General features: G+C 44.1%; 1 protein-coding gene across 2 annotated transcripts; it reads right to left on the bottom strand.

Moving 5' to 3' along the window:
- Nucleotides 1-185: 185 nt before the first annotated feature.
- Nucleotides 186-21,325, bottom strand: LOC132886384 (secretagogin-like). Of its 2 annotated transcripts, XM_060920972.1 has the most exons (12): nucleotides 21,239-21,325; nucleotides 14,365-14,437; nucleotides 14,173-14,243; nucleotides 12,873-12,965; nucleotides 11,165-11,254; nucleotides 11,026-11,082; nucleotides 8,803-8,880; nucleotides 6,182-6,237; nucleotides 5,231-5,276; nucleotides 5,069-5,128; nucleotides 3,097-3,165; nucleotides 186-1,305 (listed from the first exon to the last, which is right to left on the bottom strand). In XM_060920972.1, the coding sequence occupies exons 2-12, from the start codon at nucleotides 14,432-14,434 to the stop codon at nucleotides 1,177-1,179; spliced, it is 819 nt and encodes a 272-aa protein (XP_060776955.1). In that variant the 5' UTR covers nucleotides 14,435-14,437; nucleotides 21,239-21,325; the 3' UTR covers nucleotides 186-1,176. The 2 variants fall into 2 exon arrangements, with proteins under 2 accessions (XP_060776955.1, XP_060776954.1); XM_060920971.1 differs by lacking the exon at nucleotides 21,239-21,325 and having other exon boundaries at nucleotides 14,365-14,567.
- Nucleotides 21,326-22,414: the final 1,089 nt, after the last annotated feature.

The following is a 22,414-nucleotide window of genomic DNA, read 5'->3' as shown; positions in this document are numbered from 1 at the left end:
GAATCTTCACTCAGGAATAAACCCCTTTATCTCCAGAACCTTTAAAAAAACCTTTTTTCTTTTCAGCATGGACCAAAAAGCGAAATGTTCAACTTCAGATAGCTTGTAGACATCAGGAAGAAGGAAAGGGAAAAAGTGAGCTGTAATTTAGCATTTGTTTCCAAAAAAAAAAACACCCTCAAGAGTTTTTTTGTACGTAGCTTTAACCTTTATTCATCAGTCAAGATCACATCACAAGAAACAACCAAGTGTCGAGCATCAAAGTGCAAAATTCTGAACACGTTTGAGCAAAAAAAACACCACAGCACATGCAACTGCTAACGGCTAATAACACACCGCAGTGTACTTCCACGCGACAAGACAGACACGTGCTGATAATTACACCTTCACCGAACCCTTCCATCTGGACCATGAACAGAACCATGGGATTTGCTTTTGTTTTAAAGAGTCAAATTAAATCACATTAAACACTGCTAGCACAATTTAAAAACACCATGACTCAGCAAAACGTGTCGCTGCTGCCACCACGTACTCCGATAAGACGACGTCATGAGATCCAACTCAAGAGTTTAAATTCAAACTGTGGATGGCGCTGCTGCAACAAGGCAAAAAAATACAACAAGCGCCAACATTAACATGATCCTCGCTAACTGAGTGAGTAATGAATTGTTAAATCCTGACAGAAACCATGAGGCAGTGAATCACTTCTTTTTTTGATAGCTTTATAGCAGTAGTTAGCAAACTTGGCTAGCTAACATTAAATACTGCTGCTAAATGACAACTGGGGGGTTAGCATGGTTGTGTGTATTAGCTTGTTCAGCTTTTAAAACCTTTGACAAGTCTTAATGATGAAAGCACAGGTCACTGAACGCTGGAACTAGCAAAACAAACATGGTGCTGCTCTGGCTTACAGCTGTTTGTGCTCTCACACACACACACACAATAACGATGAGTGATATGGTTATTATCTCATGGATATAAAAGCATTTGCTGGAAAATGCCTCCTGACTCATCTTTCAACAAACCACAACAGCAGCGACCCGGTGAAAAGATCTAACAAAGGAAATTATTAGCACGCGTCTGTAACAGTACTGAAAGATTATATAATGGTACATTTGCAAAAAAACCCAAAAACCACTCCTAGTGTCACACCATGAAATAAACACCAAACATGGACTAAAGTTTAGGTTTGACCCCTAAACACAGAGCCAGTTCGTTCTTCTGGATCTTTCCATCTTGATTAACGTCACAGTGGCGCAGCAGCACGACTCTGAACTGGTCCAGCTCCGGGCCCGAGAGACTCGGCTGAGAGAAAGAGAAGGGCAGTTAACTCCAGTATTAATGCCACCATTTCAGAAAAAAATAAAGGAAAAATATATATCAGCTTCAACAAAACGGTGGAATTTCGCAGAACGTTTTCAAGGTCACGCAACTTCGAAAACTGATTAAGGCACAAGAGACTGCTGAACAAATACTTTTCAATAGAAACTTTTTAACTCTCCATCTCCTACAGTCACACAAGCAAAAATATATTCCGCTTTTACATTAAATCCATCACATACAGCGGCCACTCACTAGCCACTTTATTAGGTACACCCCTACATCCACCTGCTGTTTTCTGCAGGTCTCTAACCAGCCGATCCCTCGACAGCAGCACGATGCATCAAAATCACACAGATACAAATCAAGAGCTTCAGTTCATGTTCAAACATCAGAACGGGAAAAATTGTGATCTCAAAGCGTGACCTTTCACTGGGGCATGGGTGCTGGTTTGAGTATTTCAGAAACTGCTGATCTCCTGGGGTTCTCACACACCAGTCTCCAGAGTTTACACAGAACGGTGCCAAAAACAAAAAACACTGAGCGAGTGAGCGACAGTTCTGTGGGTGGAAACAAACGCCTTGTTGATGAGAAGGTCAGGGGGAAATGGACAGATTGGTTCAAGCTTTTTTTTTGCCAGGAAGGATATAGTAACTCATATAATCACTCTTTACAATTGTGGTGAGCAGAAAAGCATCTCAGCATGCAACAGCAGAACACCACACTGGGTTCCACTCCTGCAGCCAAGAACAGGGATCCTCGAATCAACAAGTTCCTATTAAAGTGGCCAGTGAGTGTATGATGGGATCAGTAACAAAAACATACGCAGTGGTTTTATTTTGCCATTATTTTTTACCAGTCATGAGCACAAGCATGCACTGTTAAAGCTTCGAGTTATGACTTTTTTTTTAGACTAATTTTGAACAATTTTCCCTGTCAATTGTTTAATTTAAAAAGGTGCGACAGTCGATTTGCTTTTATTTCTTATTAACCCGAGTTGAGTAAACCTGTCCGGAATGCTTGGTTGTGTTGAGTCAATCATTTTATAGACACACCCCCAACACAATCACTCCGCCCCATCTCAGTCTCAAATCAGCACACGCTCACAATGCAGCCATGGAACTCTTGTCCATCTTCCCAAGTCAAATTTTGCACCTTTGTGTTATAACTTGACTTTCAAGCAGCTCAGAGAACAGGACTGGAGTTATTCTTCATCATCCTCCTCGTAAATCAGAATCAGAGCAGAACCATGCATCGTTAGCGTCATGACTCAGTTTTTCCAAGTCGGCCAGCTTTAGCGCTGGGGCGGAGCTTTGTGTAGATGGGTGGGAATTTAATCAAGGAGTACAAAACAATAATTCAAACACGATTTCAACTTCACCATTAGAGACTGTGTCTTGCTAAATTTGGACAATCCTTCCTCATACACCTTTTACAGCAGTCTTCGATTGGAGCTCTGAGCAGCACTGAGGAGCTTCTGGTAGTTTCTCAGAATGTTTGGAGAAGATCTGGGAACAATTCTAGCTCAAGTGCTCTTATTGTGGGTTTCTCTGAGGAAGAATGATCATGCTGAATTTTATTATATCCTTGATGAACTGACTATTTGGTCAAACAACATGGTTGCGAGATTAAATCCTTTTGCTCAGTTTAACAGGATTAAAGCTTCCGCTGAATAAAGGCAAACACAAAAATGAACGAAATGTTAATTGTGCCTCTGGGACATCTGTTCCACTGTTCCATATTCACACACACCGGTGTAATGATTAACCCACTCACCCTGACCAGCTCCATCATGTCTTTGACAAATCCATCCACCTCTGGTCCCTCCAGAGCGCCCGTCTTACTCTGTAACAACAAGCAGCCATTTACAGCGACTAAAACGTCACGGTTACAGAAACAGTGAAGGAATAAATCATGATGTTATCAGAAAATAATCAACTTCTGGGTGGAGTCATGATGACTACTCTTCCAGACAGAATTTGAAAATGATTACATTGAGAGAAAAAAAAATAAAGTTATTCTACACTGCTGAAATTTAATGTTAGATCTGCTGATACAGGTGACTTCCTGTTCTTACTTACATTATAGCAGCTATAAATGCCCTTTCCCTCACCAGATTCTCTTTTATTCCTCCTCTTGAAATTAATACGGTAAACCAGGACTTTCTTTGCAGTGGGATGCTTACTTTACAATTATTATTCATTTGACTTCATTCGAGCACCAGTTTGAGTCCTTGGTCATTCACACCAAACAATAAAAATGTGCCAAAACAAGATCAACTGTGAGCTGCTGCTCACTTATCCCTCCCGCTCTCGCTTATATATCGGAATGCAATCAATCAAAGGAAGAGGACACTTGTGAATGTTGACTTCAACAAATAACCCTGGAAACAAGTACAAGAGCAGTCGAGTTTGTAGTTGCTGAGAAAAGCGTGATAAGTTTTGTAAATCCACCCTGTAGGTTTCGTAAATGCATGTGGTCTGGAAGACAGGAAGTCGATGTGGGACAGACCTGAAAACGATATTCACACCCCAAGCGGCTATGATTTGCAGTTGCTGAGAAAAAGGGCGTTTCGGACAGACGGAGGTTAACCAGTATCCTTCAGAGTAGGGTATAATAACCAGAAGTCATTCTTTTGTGTGTGAACCAGCATCTCTCGATGACGAGACCATCTTGTGCGGTGGGGCATCAGATTAAAGTTTGAAGTTCAGGCAAATTCATGGTAATGAGTCATAGTTCAGCAGCAACCAATCAGAAATTAGAAGTGCTCCACTCTAAAGAATACAAGATTGCTTTTTAGGAAATTGTGGTGCTGTTCAAACTGTACTCGACCATGAAGGGGAAACCGATCATGGTGACGGGTTTCCGTGTTATGACATGTCCTGTTTGCATACGGGGCGCAAATAAAAATGAAAACCAAGCATGGACTAAGAAGTTGGAAACTGTGGGTGTTTCAGGTGAGTTTGTGACGTGCATCATATATTTTGTGAAACTCGGAGGGAAGGAATTGCATGCTAATTAGTGCCAGAGCATGAAAAGTATGTTAGCTATTGACCGTATTTTCATGTGACTTGAGTGACGCTGTTGAACACAAGGTATAAAAAGAGATGGAGTGTGTTGGATATGTTCAAATGAAAGCAGTCACTATTTTTTTTGCAACAAAAGACACCCCACCCCAAGTAAAGCATCTACCTGAGCTCCCTCATGGTATTGTTCAATTTTTAAAATTACATTAATGGCATTTAGCAGATGCTCTTACCCAGAGCGACGTACAACACACCCAGAGCAGCCTGGGGAGCAGTTGGGGGAGAGGTGCCTTGCTCAAAGGCATTTCAGCCATTCCTGCTGGTCTAGGGAATCAAACCAGCAACCTTTTGGTCCCAAAGCCGCTTCTCTAACCCATGGCCAGCCGAAAATTATTTTACTTATGTAAATTATTGAATCATTTAAAAAAATAAATAAATTTACGAAGGTATGAGAGCAGTCGAAGCGAGTGTTCTGCAGCCCTTTGAAACAAAATTTGCAAGGTGAAGCATTCCGAAGGACCTAATAGTTGCAAAGCCACCAGAGTGAGTTCTGAGGCTCGTACCACATTTAGTGTGAATGTCGGATGAATGATTGTCAACCATCACATCAACCACAATTTGGTAAAATATTTGTTCTTTCTTTGGATCACATCCGTATACTGATAAAAGTACTGCAACATCACAGCCCAATTATACACCCAGCACATGCCTGTGGAACTTACAACATCATAATGAGCGAAGATCTTTTCAAAGTCCTGTTTTCTTTCCTCCCGAGAGGTCGCCTGAGGAGGAAGAAAAGAAACAGAAGGGATAAGCGCTTCCATCAAATCAGAAACCCTGTCAGAGGTTGACACAAAAAAAATGCCGAACTCATTCATACTTACGTCGATATTGAACTGCAAGAGGAAGTTCTCCTGGAGAGCCAGGATTCTGGAGGAGGAACAACGATGACCAAGTGAACACCATCGAACATCAACAGTGTGATTAATGCATCTAAGCCACACCTTCACCGCAATTGCCAGGTACAAACACCACACCTCCTTCAGTGGGACAGAGTTTCGATAAAGGAGGTGTGGCCTCTGTACCAGTCAGTTTCAGTGTCAGATGTTAAGTCCCAGACCTCGAGTCTGCCGGTCCCATTAAAAGACTTGACCTACGTACCTATTAATCAATCAGAGTACAAGATGTGTGGCTTCTCTACATGAACTTTGTTAAGAAGATATGGCCTCTGTGCCCGTCAGTTTCAGCATCAGATATAAGGTCCCTGACCTCGAGTTTGCTGGTCCTATTTAAGACATGACCTCCGTGCATATGGATCAGAGGAAAAAAAGAGGTGTGGCCTAAGCGAATCAATCAATCGCAGTCAAGAAGGTGCGGCCACTTTGTGTCAAGCTTTGTCAAGAAGGTTTGGCCTCCGTCATTACTTTTCTTAATATTGATCGGACGCCACGATACAAAAAACCTGCATCGTTTAAAAAAAAAAAAAGCTCAGAATTGTATTGATATGAGCAATCAGTCACGCTCAAGGTACATTTCATCCAGATTTTGGGTCGAATAATCAATCAAGCACAAATCATAATTTGTCTCATCAGTGAAGAAATTTCTTTGATGAACCAAGTATGGTAAATGTTTTTAAAACAGCAGCACAAAGGAAGACTTGTCCTGATTCAGACAGTCTTGGATTTGGAATAGATTAGATGTGGTGCAACTGTTTGTCACCGAGTGCTTCACTGTCTTCTGTGGTTCCTTGCTTGCAGTCATTGCTTCAACAATTTACAACACGCCACTCACTGGCCTCATCAAGCTGACCAGAAAACATTAACTCCCAGTCTTACCTCGCTAAATCAGTCAGATCCAAGCGGCCATCTTTGTTCTTGTCAAATACATTCATCTGCCAAGCAAAACAATCAACATGTTAACACAATATAGTCCACAAGTCTGAATCTAATTTCAAGATCTGTCTGAAAATGATGGACAATATAGTAGGAACAAGACGGTGGACTCGGCATTTGACCCTACTTCCTGTTCCATCAGCTTCCCATCATCCAGCTCTCACAAGACTGGAATACATTTACCCTTCCTGCCGAGCAGAGACATGGCGAGTACTCAGGTGGTGTCTGCTACTGTTCAATCTACTCCCTGATTGAATTCTCTCCCCATAAACAGGCTCAACAGCAACACACACACACCTCCCCCATTTGGAACATCCATTCGATACAGCAATAAAGTCCAGTGCTGGTGGTTTAATGGTGCAGCCTGGGAAAGCAGGGGCTGAGACAGAAGCCCTGGAACATGCATACCATCACAGAGATTGTTGACAGGACATCAGGGTGGCTAGAGTTTGTGTTTCTCAGTGCATTTAGATCAAGTCCATTGTCTTTGACAGGACACAATGAGTACAAGGATCAAGTCCAGAATGTTAGCTCCAGTTCAAAGACATTCAAAGGCAAGGTGGTCATCATAGCTGGATCCTTGAGAAAGGAAACTGAATGCCTCACTTGTAATCTTTGGGTCTCCCAGTGAAGATGTATATTCGAAGAACTCAAAAGGAACCACAACCCAATTTCTACATTGTGACTCAATTTCAGTTGGACCAAACGTATTTGGACTCGAGCTTTTCAGTTGTCAGGATTCTTCTGCAAGAGACAAAACATTCTAGATCGGACTCGAGATGTGCCATTTGTTGCCTTCGTTGAAAAACACCCCACTGAGGTTGAAAAATCTGGGGGGGACCCAACAAAGTTTGGGGAGATCAGCAGAGGCATTGGAAGGTACTGTAGTTGGGGTCACAAATGTTGGTGTTTCCGAAGGTCAGTCACTAAAGTCTAAGTTTCAGATATTTAAAAAATGCCCATGCTGTCTGTAGAATGCTGGTTTAAGAAATTGGAGCGTTAACTGATCTACAGGATCTTGCAATCAGACAAAGCACATTTTGAAAAGTCACGAAACTGGGTGATGTTTCGCAGCCTAATGTTGAACATGAATAATGCACGCTAGTGAGGAAAAAAAAAATTTCAGAATGGATGATGCTTTATTTTTGTCTGGGAGAACCGCTTCTAGAGGACAATGTTGCTTAGTAATAGAAAGGGACTATGGAAGATCGCAGCATATTGTGTCCAAACATGACAGAGTTTAAACAGATCAGGGACCTCAGCACGGATGGGTCACAAACTGGCATAAACAGAGGACAACACCACAGTGACTTTTAAACCACTGGTAGCTCAGAAATGCCACACTGTCTGTGAAACACAGTGGTGGTGGTACCACCATGGCTTGGACATACCAGTGGACCTGGATCTCTTTAGTAATTGCTCCGGACATTCCTGTGACTGCAGCAGCAGGATAATTTCGAAACAAACTAAAAAGTGTTGTATATGCATACAACCAACAGAGTTGACAGTACCAGCCCTGTTTGTGAATCTGTCCCAGATCCAGGTCAAATAGGACACAGTGGATCCACTGATGTTAAAGCGTTGAATATCATGGACCTGGATGGTGTTTCAGCTTGCAGCACAGGACAATACCCCAAAGCACGAGTATTTGGTTCCAAATTTTGGACCTTTGAGGCAGGACCAAAAAACAAAAATCCACAAAGGCCTGAAATCAAGCAGAGACTAAAACATGGTCGGATTATATAGTTCTGACAAGTCATCATGTGATGCTTTCAAAACATCAAAAAAAGTCATTAATTACAATGACGCACTAACCATGACCATTTATTTAAAAAAAAAAAAAAAAAAAAATTCAAAGCCATGTTCATTTAGTCACCCAAAGCAAGATATGAAAAGGGCCGAGATTCCAATATAGGTTTCAATCTCCTTAAATTATAGCAAACATTTAGCTCTTTAACTGAAGGCACTGTTCACATCGTTCCTCTTCGTTCTTTTCACATGGATCAGTTCCCATTGGGTGAGAACAGTCACTGATGGATAAATGACTGAAATTAGTGGCTGGCCTTTCACCCAAGTCTCCTGAAATTAATTACAGTACAAAAAGCCCCAGGATGTGAAACTGGAACTCACGACTTTCTAAAAGTTCTTAGCCAACACACACACACACACACACACACACGTCTGAACAATAAATGTCAGTGCAAATTGTTATTACATTACAATCGATAGACATAAATGTCAATCAACAGGAAAGGTTCTCGGAGGAAAAAAAAAGAAAAACCCCATTCTACTTGAACAGCTTCAGTGCCTTTGGGAGTTGCACAGTTGCAGCACTGCAGGCAGTCGCATTGAGAATGTGTTTAAAAGCCCAACATTCATTATTGGATTTATCTTCCTTTAAATACAAGCCAGAGAAAAACCAGAACCAGGCCTTGATTACCCACTGATAAAGCAAGACAGAACAGAATCTCTCCAATGCTAATCTTACACACCAATTAGTTTTAAGGGCTTGATTTCTTCAAGGTTATTGATCAGTGGGGGGGGGGGGGGGGGATTTTATTTACCATGGTATCCGTGTATTCATCCAGCTTGTCGGGGGACACTTCCTTTTTGTGCTGTTGAAAAAGATCCTTCAGAAAGTTCTGCAAAAGGAATAATTACTGTTACACATCTTTAATAAACCAAATTACACTCAAAAAATAAAGTATGTTATTGTTTCTTTCGGGATACACCAGCTTGTCACCGGGGTCGTATCCTCCGAGGTACTTATTTGAAAACTTGGGAACATGTGTATCTTTCTGGCCCGAAAAAGGTACACAGTTACCTTGAAGTCCAGTCATGAGCCCTTGGGGTACATTAGTGCAGATTGGACCTTGAGGGACAGAAATGGACTCCAATCATACCCGTTTCTCACTGCGTACAGACAAGTCCTGCATGGACCATAATGTTGGCTGCATTGAACTACTGTTGATGGCCTTATTGTTGAAATGTCACCCAATATACGTGTCCATCACATTCAGCGAAGAAATAGAACAACTAGTTTGGATATACTCTAGTACTGTTAAACTGGAAAACCTGAGACATGACTCGCTCTTAAATGGCACTAAACAAGCTTGACATGACTTGGCACACAATTTTGTGAGCACTGTTGTGCAAGATCCTGGAAAGGTACCAAATTGTGACTCAACGTTGTTTGGAAACGAAGAAAAAGATTGCAAGGCATAAATCAGAACCTGACCTGCGATGGAGCGGACTAAACGTTAACACTCGAAGGACAAACGGAGTGGAGAAAACGCCGAAAGCGTTTCGACCTGCATCGGACTTTCTGATTTATGGTTCCACATAGTACCCTAAAGGGTTTCTTCAGGTTGAGGGTCTCCCTGTTTGGAATGGTTCCAAACAGAAGCGCTAGAACCTTTATTGTCATGTTGCTGAGAAAAACAGAGGATTATGGTCCAGAGCCAACCATGTCATTTGTAAAACATGGTGGAGGTAGCATTGTGGCTTGGGCTTGATTCAAAATTAAGTAAACCCTCAACTGCTCAGCAGGTTATTTTTTCCATAAAACTATCATGTTCTACGAGTCACCATCAAAGGCTTTGTCAGGTTGAGGATTCCTCCCCCATTACAAAAAAAAAAACCCTAATGGAAGCTCTTTAGAACACTCGAACCTTTACTTAGCCAAAGAAACCTTGAGGAAACCTATGGAAGACAAACCTTATGGCAGAGGTTGCCCAAACAATGTGTTTAGGAATAGAAAAAAATTAACAGATCAAGGATGTCTCAGAGACCGCCATAAATGGAACAAAATGCCAGTGTGACTTCCAAACCATTGTTCGCATTCAACATCAGAAAGGCCAGGCTGCAGTCTGGTTAAACAAAGTGTATAGTATTCCTGGAGAGATCTGGAACAAGGTCTTAAGGACATGAGAGACCCAGATCACCCCGTATTTAAACAAGTGTTGCAAAGGAGTTGAGAAAAATGAATGATTATAGTCCAGAGCCAAAACATCTGTGAAACATGGTGGTGGTGGTGGTAGTAGCATCATTGGAGTCGATACAAAACCATAAACCTTGAACTGCTAACCAGATACTTAAATAACGGCTCGCGTGTCACACCCCAAAGGGCCTCTTCAGGTTGAAGATTTTCCCATCATGAACCATTCAAAGTGGATGCTCTTTTGAAAGCCCTTTAGAACTTGTACGCCTTTTTGACCAACAGGGAACGGGTTCCGTTTTGATTCGCGCACCAAATATTGAACCATTCAGAGTATTTTGACCAAAAATAGTCATTTGGAACCTGAAAAGTTGGTTCTCAGTTGGAACCAAAATAGAGCTGGTTTTTCCAGCATGAACCATGACATCGGTGGGCGTGTTATTAGTTTGGAGAGGAAGTAGAGTGCAGCGATGGAGAACGCAATGGAAAAGGACGCAAGAAAGAGAAAAAAGGGACTGAAAAATATCTGCAAAAACAGAAAAACTCGCAGGTAATCAATGCACACTGCTATCTTGCTCTACTGTTTACTCCCATTGTGAAATGGTCCCATGCCCTTCTTTCATAACACATCCTTGATTACCAAGGTTCAAAGATTCCTGAACAGAACCGATTCAAGAACCCATTCCCTGTTGGTTGAAAAAGGAGACCAGAGAACCCTTTTTTGAAACAGTGCCTGCTTGGTTTGGATTGTGCCTCAGCTGAACAGCACTTTAGATAAAGTCCCCCATCAGATGAATAAAGGCCAGTGGAAACATGAGGTTAGTGTTGGATGAACAAATCACTTTCCTACCCTCAGTTCTGCTGCAGATATATAACCACTGCTGTCTGCATCATACTTCCTCCAGATCTATCAAGAGACAAAAAAGAACCCTATTTATCAAGGAGGTCTACTTTTAAAAATAATATAAAGCATGATGATGATGGGGGACCTTCATAAACTCCACACTGTTGTCCAGAGGAGCTTCACGACGGAATAGCAACAGGAAGTTCTCTTCTTCTGGTAGGATCATATTGGCAAGCTAGAACACACAGAAGACAAGATAAAGGTTAGAAATCTGGAGATTTCAACTTCCAGCTGAAGATGGAAATCTGTTCCTGATCCTGCCCCGGGGTAATGGCATTTCCTGTAATGACCTTTTGTTTTTCTGGCCATGGTTTAAAATTAGATTAAAACAGAGTGCTTAACGCTGAACAGACGGATGGTTCTGTACGTCTCGCAGGATAATGCGCAGAAGAAACAAAGATAGGATACTGCAAAACAAAGTCTGTAAATCATTAGCATCAAGCCTGGTTCAAACTAAACGAAGGGTCAATGCCAAATGTTATTTTGGTACCTGCTCACTAACAATAACAGCCTCTGATTAATATTTTTTCTTCTTGAGACCACCATCCTACATGATGACTCATGCCTTTCCTGTGGCGAAAAAAAAAAAAAAAAAAAGTCAAACCAACATGTCCTTTTCTTTCATATTGCTTGGCAACTGCAACTACGATTCTTCAGGAACAACCAGACTCGACCTCTTCAAATCAGATTCCTATGAGATTACATCCACTTTCAAGTCAAACACAATGAGACTGGATTCTTGCAGATCACAGGTACGATGGCACCAGAACTCAGTCAACCTTTGTCTCTTCTCCATTACAGGAATTACTTGGATGGTGATCAAGTCTACATTACGTCAGGAACACAAAACGTGTCCTTGCTGCAGCCTTCACTTTGGATTCTTCAGAAAGAACCATCTGGATTCTCTGGAACATGACGATGCAAGTTATTTCTCCTTGATCTTTTCAGCGTATCGGGTTCAAGAGCTCTAATGGTGGGTGCACTTGGTTCCAGGATAATTACACTGGTGATTAGGAAGCAATCACATTGAGGAACAAATACCACTCATGCATTATGTAGGATTTCTGTAAAGAGGCTTTTAAGCCAACCACGAATCCATGTTGCAGTCTTTTACACACCTCGCAAGTCACTTTCCACACTATGGAAGCAAATTCCTGTTCTGTGAATTGCAATAAAGTAAACATATATACATATTTATAAAAAAAAAAAATCCTACCACAATAACGCTACCAAGATATGCAAGCTACCGTAATTTTTGAACTAGCAGACCAGCCACAAAAACAGGACCAAAAATTTGCAAACTACCATAAAAACTACAAATAAATGAAGGAAAAGAACACTTTCTGGACAAGCATGTTCACCGTTTTTTTTTTAAACCCACAAACACCCCACTCACAAAAGTGCAAACTACTGTAATTCCTCGAGTAGCACATCTCCTGTAAAAACACTTAGAAGTTTGCAAATTACCCTAATTTCTGGATTAGGACGCTCACTAAAAATACAAATGATTGTGCAAATTACTAATTTGTGGACAAGCATAAGACCACCTAGCATAAAAACGCAAACAAAAGTTTCCTGGACTAACACTCCGACTGTAAAAACATTAGAGGCAGGACAATGAGGCGAATGCAAACACCAGAACATGTTTGTGTCCAAGTCAGAGGGCAACTCAAGGGCTAAATTAATCAATGTTAAATTTGCGACAGAACATTTTTCAAGCTCATCAAGCAGTCGAGTTTTGCTCCAGGTTAATGACGTATAAAGGAGTGTGGGTTAAAGGAAGCGAGTCTCACTTCCTGGATCTGCAGGCGACCGTCAGCAGTGACGTCGTAGACAGACATGAACCTGGCCTTCAGCTGCTGCACTTTCTCCTCCGTTATCTTATCCTAGGGAAGTGGAAAAAAAGACAAGGCGGTTACCATAAACACTCGCTGACTGGTTGCGTGCGCACAAAACACCAAACTTCAGTTAGTACCACAATTTCTGGACTCCCTGGAATCCATGCTCATTCACTATGGAGTCAAACCAGGTGTCTCATTTTATTGGAGTGCGTTTACATCAAATTTGTTAACATTTTGCGAGATTAACATTTTTCATTTATGATAAAATACTTTCAGTACATCAGTGGGCGGGGCTATGCATTAGAGTACTAAAACACTAACTTGCGTCAGAAACCAAACAGTGACTCACTCGAGTAGCTGTGAATTTGTCGCAGACCCTGCATGCTAACATCACCAGCTAGCTAACAGAGTTGACTGCAGCATTGAACAAATCATAGTTGTCATGGTAACCTAACATTCGATTGTGACATGTTTGGATGCTGGTCACATACATCTGTATTTTTGACTCAAACTGAAAGTCGACACATGCGAGCGTGTGCATGCGAGATGGCAAGCAACTAAACTAGACAAGTATTCATTGAATCAGCATTTCTAATTTGCATACTCCTTTCTCCACAGGTCCTGCTAGTTCTGAATAAAATGGTTTAGAAACGGTTCAAGGCACTTTTGGTGGCAAGTTCCTTGACCAAAAACAAGTTAATTTATGACACTTTTTTTTTTTTTGGTTGTGCCACTGCATCTACTCAAACCACCAAATCTGAGATACATGACACGTCTGACCTCAGTTTCCTGAAGATCAGATGTGTCAGTTCCTGTGAAGAAGCGCGTTGAGCTGACAACTCCATATCTGATGCAGAGAACTCATGCAGTGATGTTGAAGAAGGAAAAATAACCAACGTTTTTTTTGGGGAAAAAAAACAAACAAAAAGCCACCTCACACTGAATTCATCAATTCTCTGTTTCAACTCATTTCCTTAATCCACCACTGCTCCCCAAAATCAGATCATCAGCAAGAGTTCAAGCAGGACTGAAGGTAAGATAATGAACATTCTTTTGACCTAGATGGAGCCGAGTGCAAAAGTTTGTGCACCCTTACTTCATATTCAAACGACATGATGAGCTACTTTTTGCAGATCTGTAAAAGGTTGCTGTTTTCAGGTTTAGTTTTAGGTGGAGTGGAGGGGGTATAAACTTTTGCCCCCGACCCTCATTATAAACAGACAGGATGAGAGTAGTGTGTTTTGGGACCGACCCCAGGACCCAGCTTGATCAGAAGGTGCCGAAAAAACGCGTCCAGCTCCTTCCCCTCGATATAGCCGTTATCTGGAACACACACACACCTCAAATTAATTCAACGCGGATTGTTTTAATCAATCATTCATGCAATTAAAAAAAAACCCCGCCAAACAAAAAACAAATTAAAAAAAAAAAAAACTATTTTCACCGTCTGCATCGAAGTGGTGCCAAATGCGCAGAAATCCTGCAGCATCCATCTGGTCCAGAGCGCAGTCCATGTCCTGATGGAGAGAGAGAGAGAGCTCTGTACACACAAGAACTAATACACAACAAAGAGGAAATGCACAACTTTCAAGAGGAAATAAGAGGGGAGTGCTGCCGTTACACCAGCCGTGAGAGTGCGCACAGTGCAAGCAGCACACCAACTGAACCACCAGAACACCACCTCCCTCCCTCCCTCCGCCCCCTCACACACCCACTTACACACCCACTTCAAACAACAGAACCATCATAGTGAGAACCTGCAATTATTCAAAAAATAAAAAATAACTTCACTTGACATTCAATCTGAAGATGAATAAACAGATCAGACACTCAGGATGACTGCACCTGGCAGATACACAAAAACGTACACTGAAATATTTATTAATAATAATAATAATAATATTATTATTATTATTATTATTATTGTAAGAATATAATCCTGAATACTCCTAAACCTACTCTTGTAAATGCGCGGCCCAAGGGTGACTGTCGTTTAGTGTAGCAGTTTAGGGTTTACTTTAGGCCAGCTATAATACGTGCTGCTCTGTACATTTTGCACTTCCATATGTTCTGTTCCCGTTTCATATCCTGATTTTGTATATGTTTTCGTGTGAAACATCCTGTGAAAACTGTGCATAACTCTTGTGTGACCTTGACGGTGTGTGAAGCACATTCTGTAATTTTCCACTGCTGATACTCCCTGCGAGGAGTGTATATAAACGCCCCGACGCAGCTGCGCGTTGGGCACGGCTGAGAATAAACCAGATTGATTTAACTCGTGTGGTTTGCTCTCTTTTGTCCCAGGAGTACTCCTTTGATAACGCATCTGAACAGCACACAGCGCAATCCTAACAATTTGGTGACCCCGACGTGATACTCTCAATCAGGTAAGACATGTTTGATTGACTACCTGGTTGGCAGTAGCTCCGTAGCGCCCTAAGGAGGGCTTTGTTTTCCCTGGTTCGAGTCCAGGAAGAGCGCGCTATAGAAATTTGGATAAATATCTGCTGTTTGTTTCTGTTCAGATCCGTTTGCTTTACTGTACAATGGGGGGCTCGTATCCTAAACCTGAGGTCACAGACACCCCGGCGGAATGGATGAATAGGTGCGGTTTAGGCTATTACGTTACGCCGTGGCTGGACAATTTGGCTGGGTGGACGGAGGCAAATCCTCAGATTCCATCGTATCCCCGTGATGGGACGTTTAATCCAGGCTTCCTTGCTTCAGCGCACCGTATGATTTACGAAAGCTTAGGCGATCCGGATTGGGATCGCCCTTATATGCGCGCAGGGTATGATAAATGGTTTGACATGAAGAAGGTATGGGATAAATCAAAGGGTGTTTACACCCCGAGACCTGTTTTAAAGGCTATTCCAAAACCAAGCTCCTTCCCCTGTTCTCTCTGCTCTTCCCAACACTCTGTGGGCGGATCATAAGGACGATGTGGGCTCTGTGAGCTGCTCTCCGTATGAAGCTGTTATTAAACACTCTACACCTGTTTATGTTAAACAATACCCTCTGTCTCCTAGTAAGCTCAATGGTATTGACAATATTCTAAAATCTCTTTTGCAGCAAGGTGTCGTGGTTCCTTGTGTCAGCCCGTATAACACCCCAGTGAACCCGGTCCCAAAACCGGATGGCACATGGCGCTTCACTCAAGACCTACGTAAAATAAATGAACTCATCGTTCCCGTGGCTCCAGTGGTCCCTGACGTTCCTTCTCTTATGTCTTCTATTCCGTGTGACCATGCTTATTTCTCTGTGATTGATTTGTGCTCTGCCTTTTACAGTGTTCCTGTGGGCCATGAGACTCAGCCCCTGTTTGCTTTCACACACAGGGGAAGACAATACACGTGGACGCGGTTGCCACAGGGTTTCATTGACTCACCGGCGGTCTTCACTGCCGTATTGCGGGACGTGCTGGCTGATCTCTGTCTTCCCCGGGGCTCCACGGTGCTCCAGTACGCGGATGATCTCCTGGTAACGGCGGAGGATCAAGACGCTTGTGCTGCCGCCACATTGTCTCTCCTCACACTCCTGGCGCAGAAGGGTTTCAAGGTCTCCCGCACGAAGTTGCAGTTTTGCCTCACAACTGTTCGCTACTTGGGACATGACCTCTCACAGGGTTCCAGGAGGCTTAGCCCGGAACGCGTTCAAGTCATTATGGACACTCAGGTGCCTGCAACCAAGCACGCTCTCATGGCATTTCTGGGCCTCATCAATTACTGTCGTCAATGGATCCCTGACTGTTCAATCTATGACAAGTGTTTGCGTTCAGCTATAAGTCACTCAGATCCTTTGACTCAGCCCCTGGTCTGGACTGAGGACATGCTAACGGCCTTCAAGGCTCTGAAGCAAGCTTTGTGCTCCGCCCCTGCTCTCGGGCTGCCGAACTATCGTTTGCCGTTTCACCTGTATGTGTGCAATCAGAAGGGGACCGCCTCTGGGGTGCTGGCTCAGGAGCACGGGGGGGGGCATGCGACCTTGCGCGTTTCTGTCTAAAACTCTTGACGCTGTGGCACAAGGGCTTCCTGGCTGTCTTAGGGCTGTTGCTGCGTGTGCTCTCATGGTCACGGACACTGAAAAACTTGTTTTGTCGCATCCGCTCATTTTACACACTTCACATGACGTCGTGTACATTCTGCGGAATCTTAGCACTCAGCATTTGTCTGCTCAGCGTCGCTCTGGCTATGAGTTTATTCTTTTGGCCACAGAGCATCTCACTGTTAAGCCCTCCTCGTCGTTTGATTCTGTCGCCCACGCTCTTCAGCGTCTTCTTAACTCACAGGATGACGATGTTGCGTTTGACTCACATGACTGTCTTTCTAATATCGTTTTTGAGACTAGCATCCGCCCAGACTTACACTCCACCCCTCTTTCCACAGGCGATTCTCTTTTTGTAGATGGTTCCTGTTCCCGCCCTGCGGATGGTGTGTTCCTGTGTGGTTACTCTGTTTGTCGCCTCCCTGATGAAATTGTTGAAGCTCATTCTTTGCCTTTTTCTTCTGCTCAGGCTGCGGAGCTCTATGCTTTGACTCGCGCGTGTATTTTGGCTCAAGACACAGACGTTACTATTTACACCGACTCACGCTACGCTTTCAGCGTGGCGCACGACTTCGGCCGCATTTGGGCGTCTCGGGGGTTTACGACAGCCGACGGTAAGCCCATTTCTCATTCTTCACTTGTTACTGATTTAATCACCGCCTGTCTCCTTCCGTGCACGTTGGCCATTGTTAAGACGCGCGCACACAAGAGGGGACTCATTTGAAGTAAAGGGCAATTCATTCGCTGATCGAGTCGCTAAAGCTGCAGCCGCATCCGGTGTCCTGCCTCCAGGCTTTAACTGCGCTTTAGTTTCTACTGATCGCATGGTTAGCGCTGTCTTACCTGACATAGATCTCATTTCTATCCAGGCCTCGGCCTCTGTGGCAGATACGCAGTTCTGGGATGCCCAGGGCGCGACAGAGAAGAGTGGCGTTTTGCTTGACGCACAGGGCCGTCTTTGTTTACCTCGTCACTGTACTTCCTTTCTCGTCCGCGAGTTCCATGGTCCCACTCATCGCGGCCGAAGAGGGGTAGTGGAGGATATGAACAGAACATTCTGCATCAATAATTTGCACACAGACGCACACAACATTCTGGACAAGTGTTTAACGTGCGCCCAGAATAATCTATCTAAACCAGGCGCGGTACATCAGCACCTTCCCATACCCGACACGCCTTTCCAAGAATGGCAGATCGACTTCACTCACATGCCAAAGCAGGGCCCATTCAAATACCTTTTGGTCATGATTGACAAATTTTCACGGTGGATTGAGGCTTTCCCGTGTAGCAAAGAGAACGCCCGAACAGCAGTGAACAAACTTACACAGGAAATTATCCCACGTTACGGTCTTCCGGTAGGAATTGACTCTGATAAGGGAACGCCGTTCACCTCTAAGGTAACGCAGGAGCTATGTAAAGACCTCAAGATCAATTGGCGTTTTCATATCCCATACCATCCACAGTCCTCTGGCATTGTGGAGCGCGCGAATAGAACAATTAAGGGTAAGTTGCGTAAGGCTATGCAAGACGCAGGCACGAAAAATTGGGTCCAAGTTTTACCGTTGGTCCTCGCTGATATGCGCATGACTGCTCAGGTCGCTCTCGACAATTTATCTCCGTACGAGCTCGTCATGGGACGCCCCTTTCCTGTCCCTTGGCGTAGAGGCATGCAGGTTATAGGAACGGGTGATCTTGAAGTACATCTCAGCGAGTACGCGGTGGGTCTCATGCGGGTGCTGGATGAGTATTGGGCGAGAGTAAATTCCAAAAAGCCTCCCATTCCAGAGGCACACACTCACCCCTTTGAGGTAGGGGACAGAGTTTTAGTAAAGAGATTTGCTAAACTAAACGCTCCCATGGAGGAGTCACCCTACAGTGGGCCCACCGATGTACTCGCTGTAACTCGCACGGCTGTGCTAACGGACCTTTTTCCACAGTGGATCCATGCCAGCAGAATAAAGAAGGCTCCAATGTAATAGAAATCTATATTGTTGATGCTTAACAGACTTTTGTGTTTCAGAAAGTTGCTGTGACAATAGCTGACGGCCTTTTCAGGGATCCCCTTCCAGCATCTGGAGCAATCCAGTTTCGGCTGATCTACAAAGAGGGGATGGTTGGTGAGTCTTGCAAAGTTCTGGGCTGAAGAGTCTGAAATGCACGGGAGCCTGTGACATTTTTCGCCGTCTGCACCCTGTGAGCATTAGAGAACAAAGTCAGTGACCAGTATGACTTTCTTCATCATCATGCTGATCTCAACGCTTGGGGCAGGGTTACCCGCACAAGCAATACACCGGGACCCAAGGGATAATGAGTTTTGGAAATATGTAAACTTCACTGTAAAAACATCAATGAATATGAGTAAACCCTGCTATGTGTGTTCTTTGTTCCCCCATGACAGCAGCGCTCCCTTTCCGGTCCGAATAGCCCCGTCTAACTACTCTGAGGTTAATGACATGGCTCAGCCTGTGGCCCTCGTATAATCAAACTAAGGTTTTCCTGACAGACAATACAGACCCAGAGGTAAGGTTGTCAATACACTGGGATACCTCTATGAATTATTCAGTATGCTTTCATCGATATGAAGGTAACGGTACGGAAGTAGACCGAGAGGCGTTCAATCACTGTAGTCTTTCGAACCCAACCGTATGTATCCGGAAAAATGTTTCTTCCCCCTGGCAGAAAGGTCTACCTGGCTGCCGTTGTCAATATACCTTTAACCTGAAACAGGACACGGCGGGACGTACCATGTTTAATTCTGACCACCCGATCTGGCTACCAGATTGGTATTGGGATTGCGACCGGGGTAAGTTGTGGTCTTACCTTCCCTCTCTTCAACGCGGCCTGTGTGCCCTGGTTCAGGTCCAGCATGCATTTACTGTTGTGCCCGTCCCTGAGGTTCTCAATACGGGCCGAAGGCGGCGATCCGTAGACGACGATTTTTTCCCGCCTCGTGAACATCAATTAGAAAGCAAATGGAATAAATTTTGGCAATCGTTGGTCCCACAATACGGTCTAACACAGGTATGGAACCAACTAGATGCAACTCACTATCGTCTTGCTACCTTTGTTAATGCTACTAACGCCGCTATGGAAGGCATCCGCGTCGAACTAACGGCGCTGCGCTTAATGACAACCCAGAATCGAATGGCTTTAGACATACTTCTCGCTAAAGAGGGCGGTGTTTGTGCAATGATAGGCGACTCTTGCTGTACCTTCGTTCCTAATAAGGACGACGAAAGCTTCGGGGAGATTGCAAAACAATTAGGAAAGATGCGACAGGTAGCTCACGATTTACATATGGACGAGCAAGCTAGCTCGCCCTGGGGATGGGGGTGGCTGCACGTTTTGTTCGGAGGTCTGGCTCCTTATATCTCTATGATCATTCCCGTTGTGTTTATTGGCCTTCTGGTGTGCCTGTGTGGCCCGTTTCTTTTCCGTTGTTGCATGGATCGTATATATAATATGATGATCTCGCACACAGGTTATGTCCCTGTGTCGGCCACGACTGGGGTGTGAATAATACTCTGGGCTTGCGTCAGAGTATTAAAGAGGGGATTGTAAGAATATAATCCTGAATACTCCTAAACCTACTCTTGTAAATGCGCGGCCCAAGGGTGACTGTCGTTTAGTGTAGCAGTTTAGGGTTTACTTTAGGCCAGCTATAATACGTGCTGCTCTGTACATTTTGCACTTCCATATGTTCTGTTCCCGTTTCATATCCTGATTTTGTATATGTTTTCGTGTGAAACATCCTGTGAAAACTGTGCATAACTCTTGTGTGACCTTGACGGTGTGTGAAGCACATTCTGTAATTTTCCACTGCTGATACTCCCTGCGAGGAGTGTATATAAACGCCCCGACGCAGCTGCGCGTTGGGCACGGCTGAGAATAAACCAGATTGATTTAACTCGTGTGGTTTGCTCTCTTTTGTCCCAGGAGTACTCCTTTGATAACGCATCTGAACAGCACACAGCGCAATCCTAACAATTATTAAGCCAACAGACGCTCGTGCACGTGTCTGCAGGTGGAACCTGTATAACTCATGCCAGGAGTCACATGTCGGAAAGCCTGAGGTTCCCACAAACCTTAATTGAAAAAACCATCAAAAGGACTTGTCTATTCTAAACTGGGTAACCATCCGGGGACACCGCAAGTTAAAGAACCAAACAAGAACTTCAGAATCATCAAACCATTCAAGAACCAGTGTTCAGCGAACACCATGAAAAGGCGGATACAGAACGTGAGCAACAAATAAGAGAAATATAGAACCCAACCTGGATCGATGAACTACGAACTCAACAACGTACTGAAGCTGGAAGAGAGAAAAACCACGATTCCAAATCAACAACAGCTGGGAAAGAATTCCACAGGGGAGCCTGAGAGGAGAGGAATGCTGGCTCCACCTGCACACAAAAATAATATATGGGCGTGTCAAAGACCATAAAGGCGTGGCTTCAAGCATCAGGAAACACTATAGGGGGCACAGGGGATTGCAAACACTATAGGGGGCACAGGGGACTGCAAACACTATAGGGGGCACAGGGGACTGCAAACACTATAGGGGGCACAGGGGATTGCAAGCACTATAGGGGGTACAGGGGATTGTAAACACTATAGGGGGCACGGGATTGTAAACACTATAGGGGGCACAGGGGATTGTAAACACTATAGGGGGCACAGGGGATTGTAAACACTATAGGGGGCACAGGGGATTGTAAACACTATAGGGGCACAGGGGACTGTAAACACTATAGGGGGCACAGGGGACTGCAAACACTAAGAGGCACAGGGGATTGTAAACACTATGGGGGGCACAGGGGATTGTAAACAGTATGGGGGGCACAGGGGACTGCAAACACTATGGGGGGCACAGGGGACTGCAAACACTATAGGGGGCACAGGGGATTGTAAACACTATAGGGGGCACAGGGGATTGTAAACACTATAGGGGGCACAGGGGACTGCAAACACTATAAGGGGCACAGGGGACTGTAAACACTATAGGGGGCACAGGGGATTGCAAACACTATAGGGGGCACAGGGGATTGTAAACACTATAGGGGGCACAGGGGATTGTAAACACTATAGGGGGCACAGGGGATTGTAAACACTATAAGGGGCACAGGGGATTGTAAACACTATAGGGGGCACAGGGGATTGTAAACACTATAGGGGGCACGGGATTGTAAACACTATAGGGGGCACAGGGGATTGTAAACACTATAGGGGGCACAGGGGATTGTAAACACTATAGGGGGCACAGGGGACTGGAAACACTATAGGGGGCACAGGGGACTGCAAACACTAAGGGGCACAGGGGACTGTAAACACTATAGGGGGCACAGGGGACTGTAAACACTATAGGGGGCACAGGGGACTGTAAACACTATAGGGGGCACAGGGGATTGTAAACACTATGGGGGGCACAGGGGATTGTAAACACTATGGGG

This window comes from Neoarius graeffei, chromosome 5 (genome assembly GCF_027579695.1).
Source record: "Neoarius graeffei isolate fNeoGra1 chromosome 5, fNeoGra1.pri, whole genome shotgun sequence".
Taxonomy (NCBI): domain Eukaryota; kingdom Metazoa; phylum Chordata; class Actinopteri; order Siluriformes; family Ariidae; genus Neoarius; species Neoarius graeffei.
The sequence above is the reverse complement of the archived record's forward strand: the minus strand, read 5'-3'. Positions and strand labels throughout refer to the sequence as shown.

Coding starts and splice junctions, on each gene's coding strand:
- LOC132886384 (XM_060920972.1), bottom strand. CDS start 14,434: ATGGACTGCGCTCTGGACCAGATGGATGCTGCAGGATTTCTGCGCATT. Junction 11,255..12,872: donor GTCGCCTGCAGATCCAGGAA/GTGAGACTCGCT, acceptor TGTGTGTTCTAG/CTTGCCAATATGATCCTACC. Junction 3,166..5,068: donor TCTTCGCTCATTATGATGTT/GTAAGTTCCACA, acceptor TTGTTGTTACAG/AGTAAGACGGGCGCTCTGGA.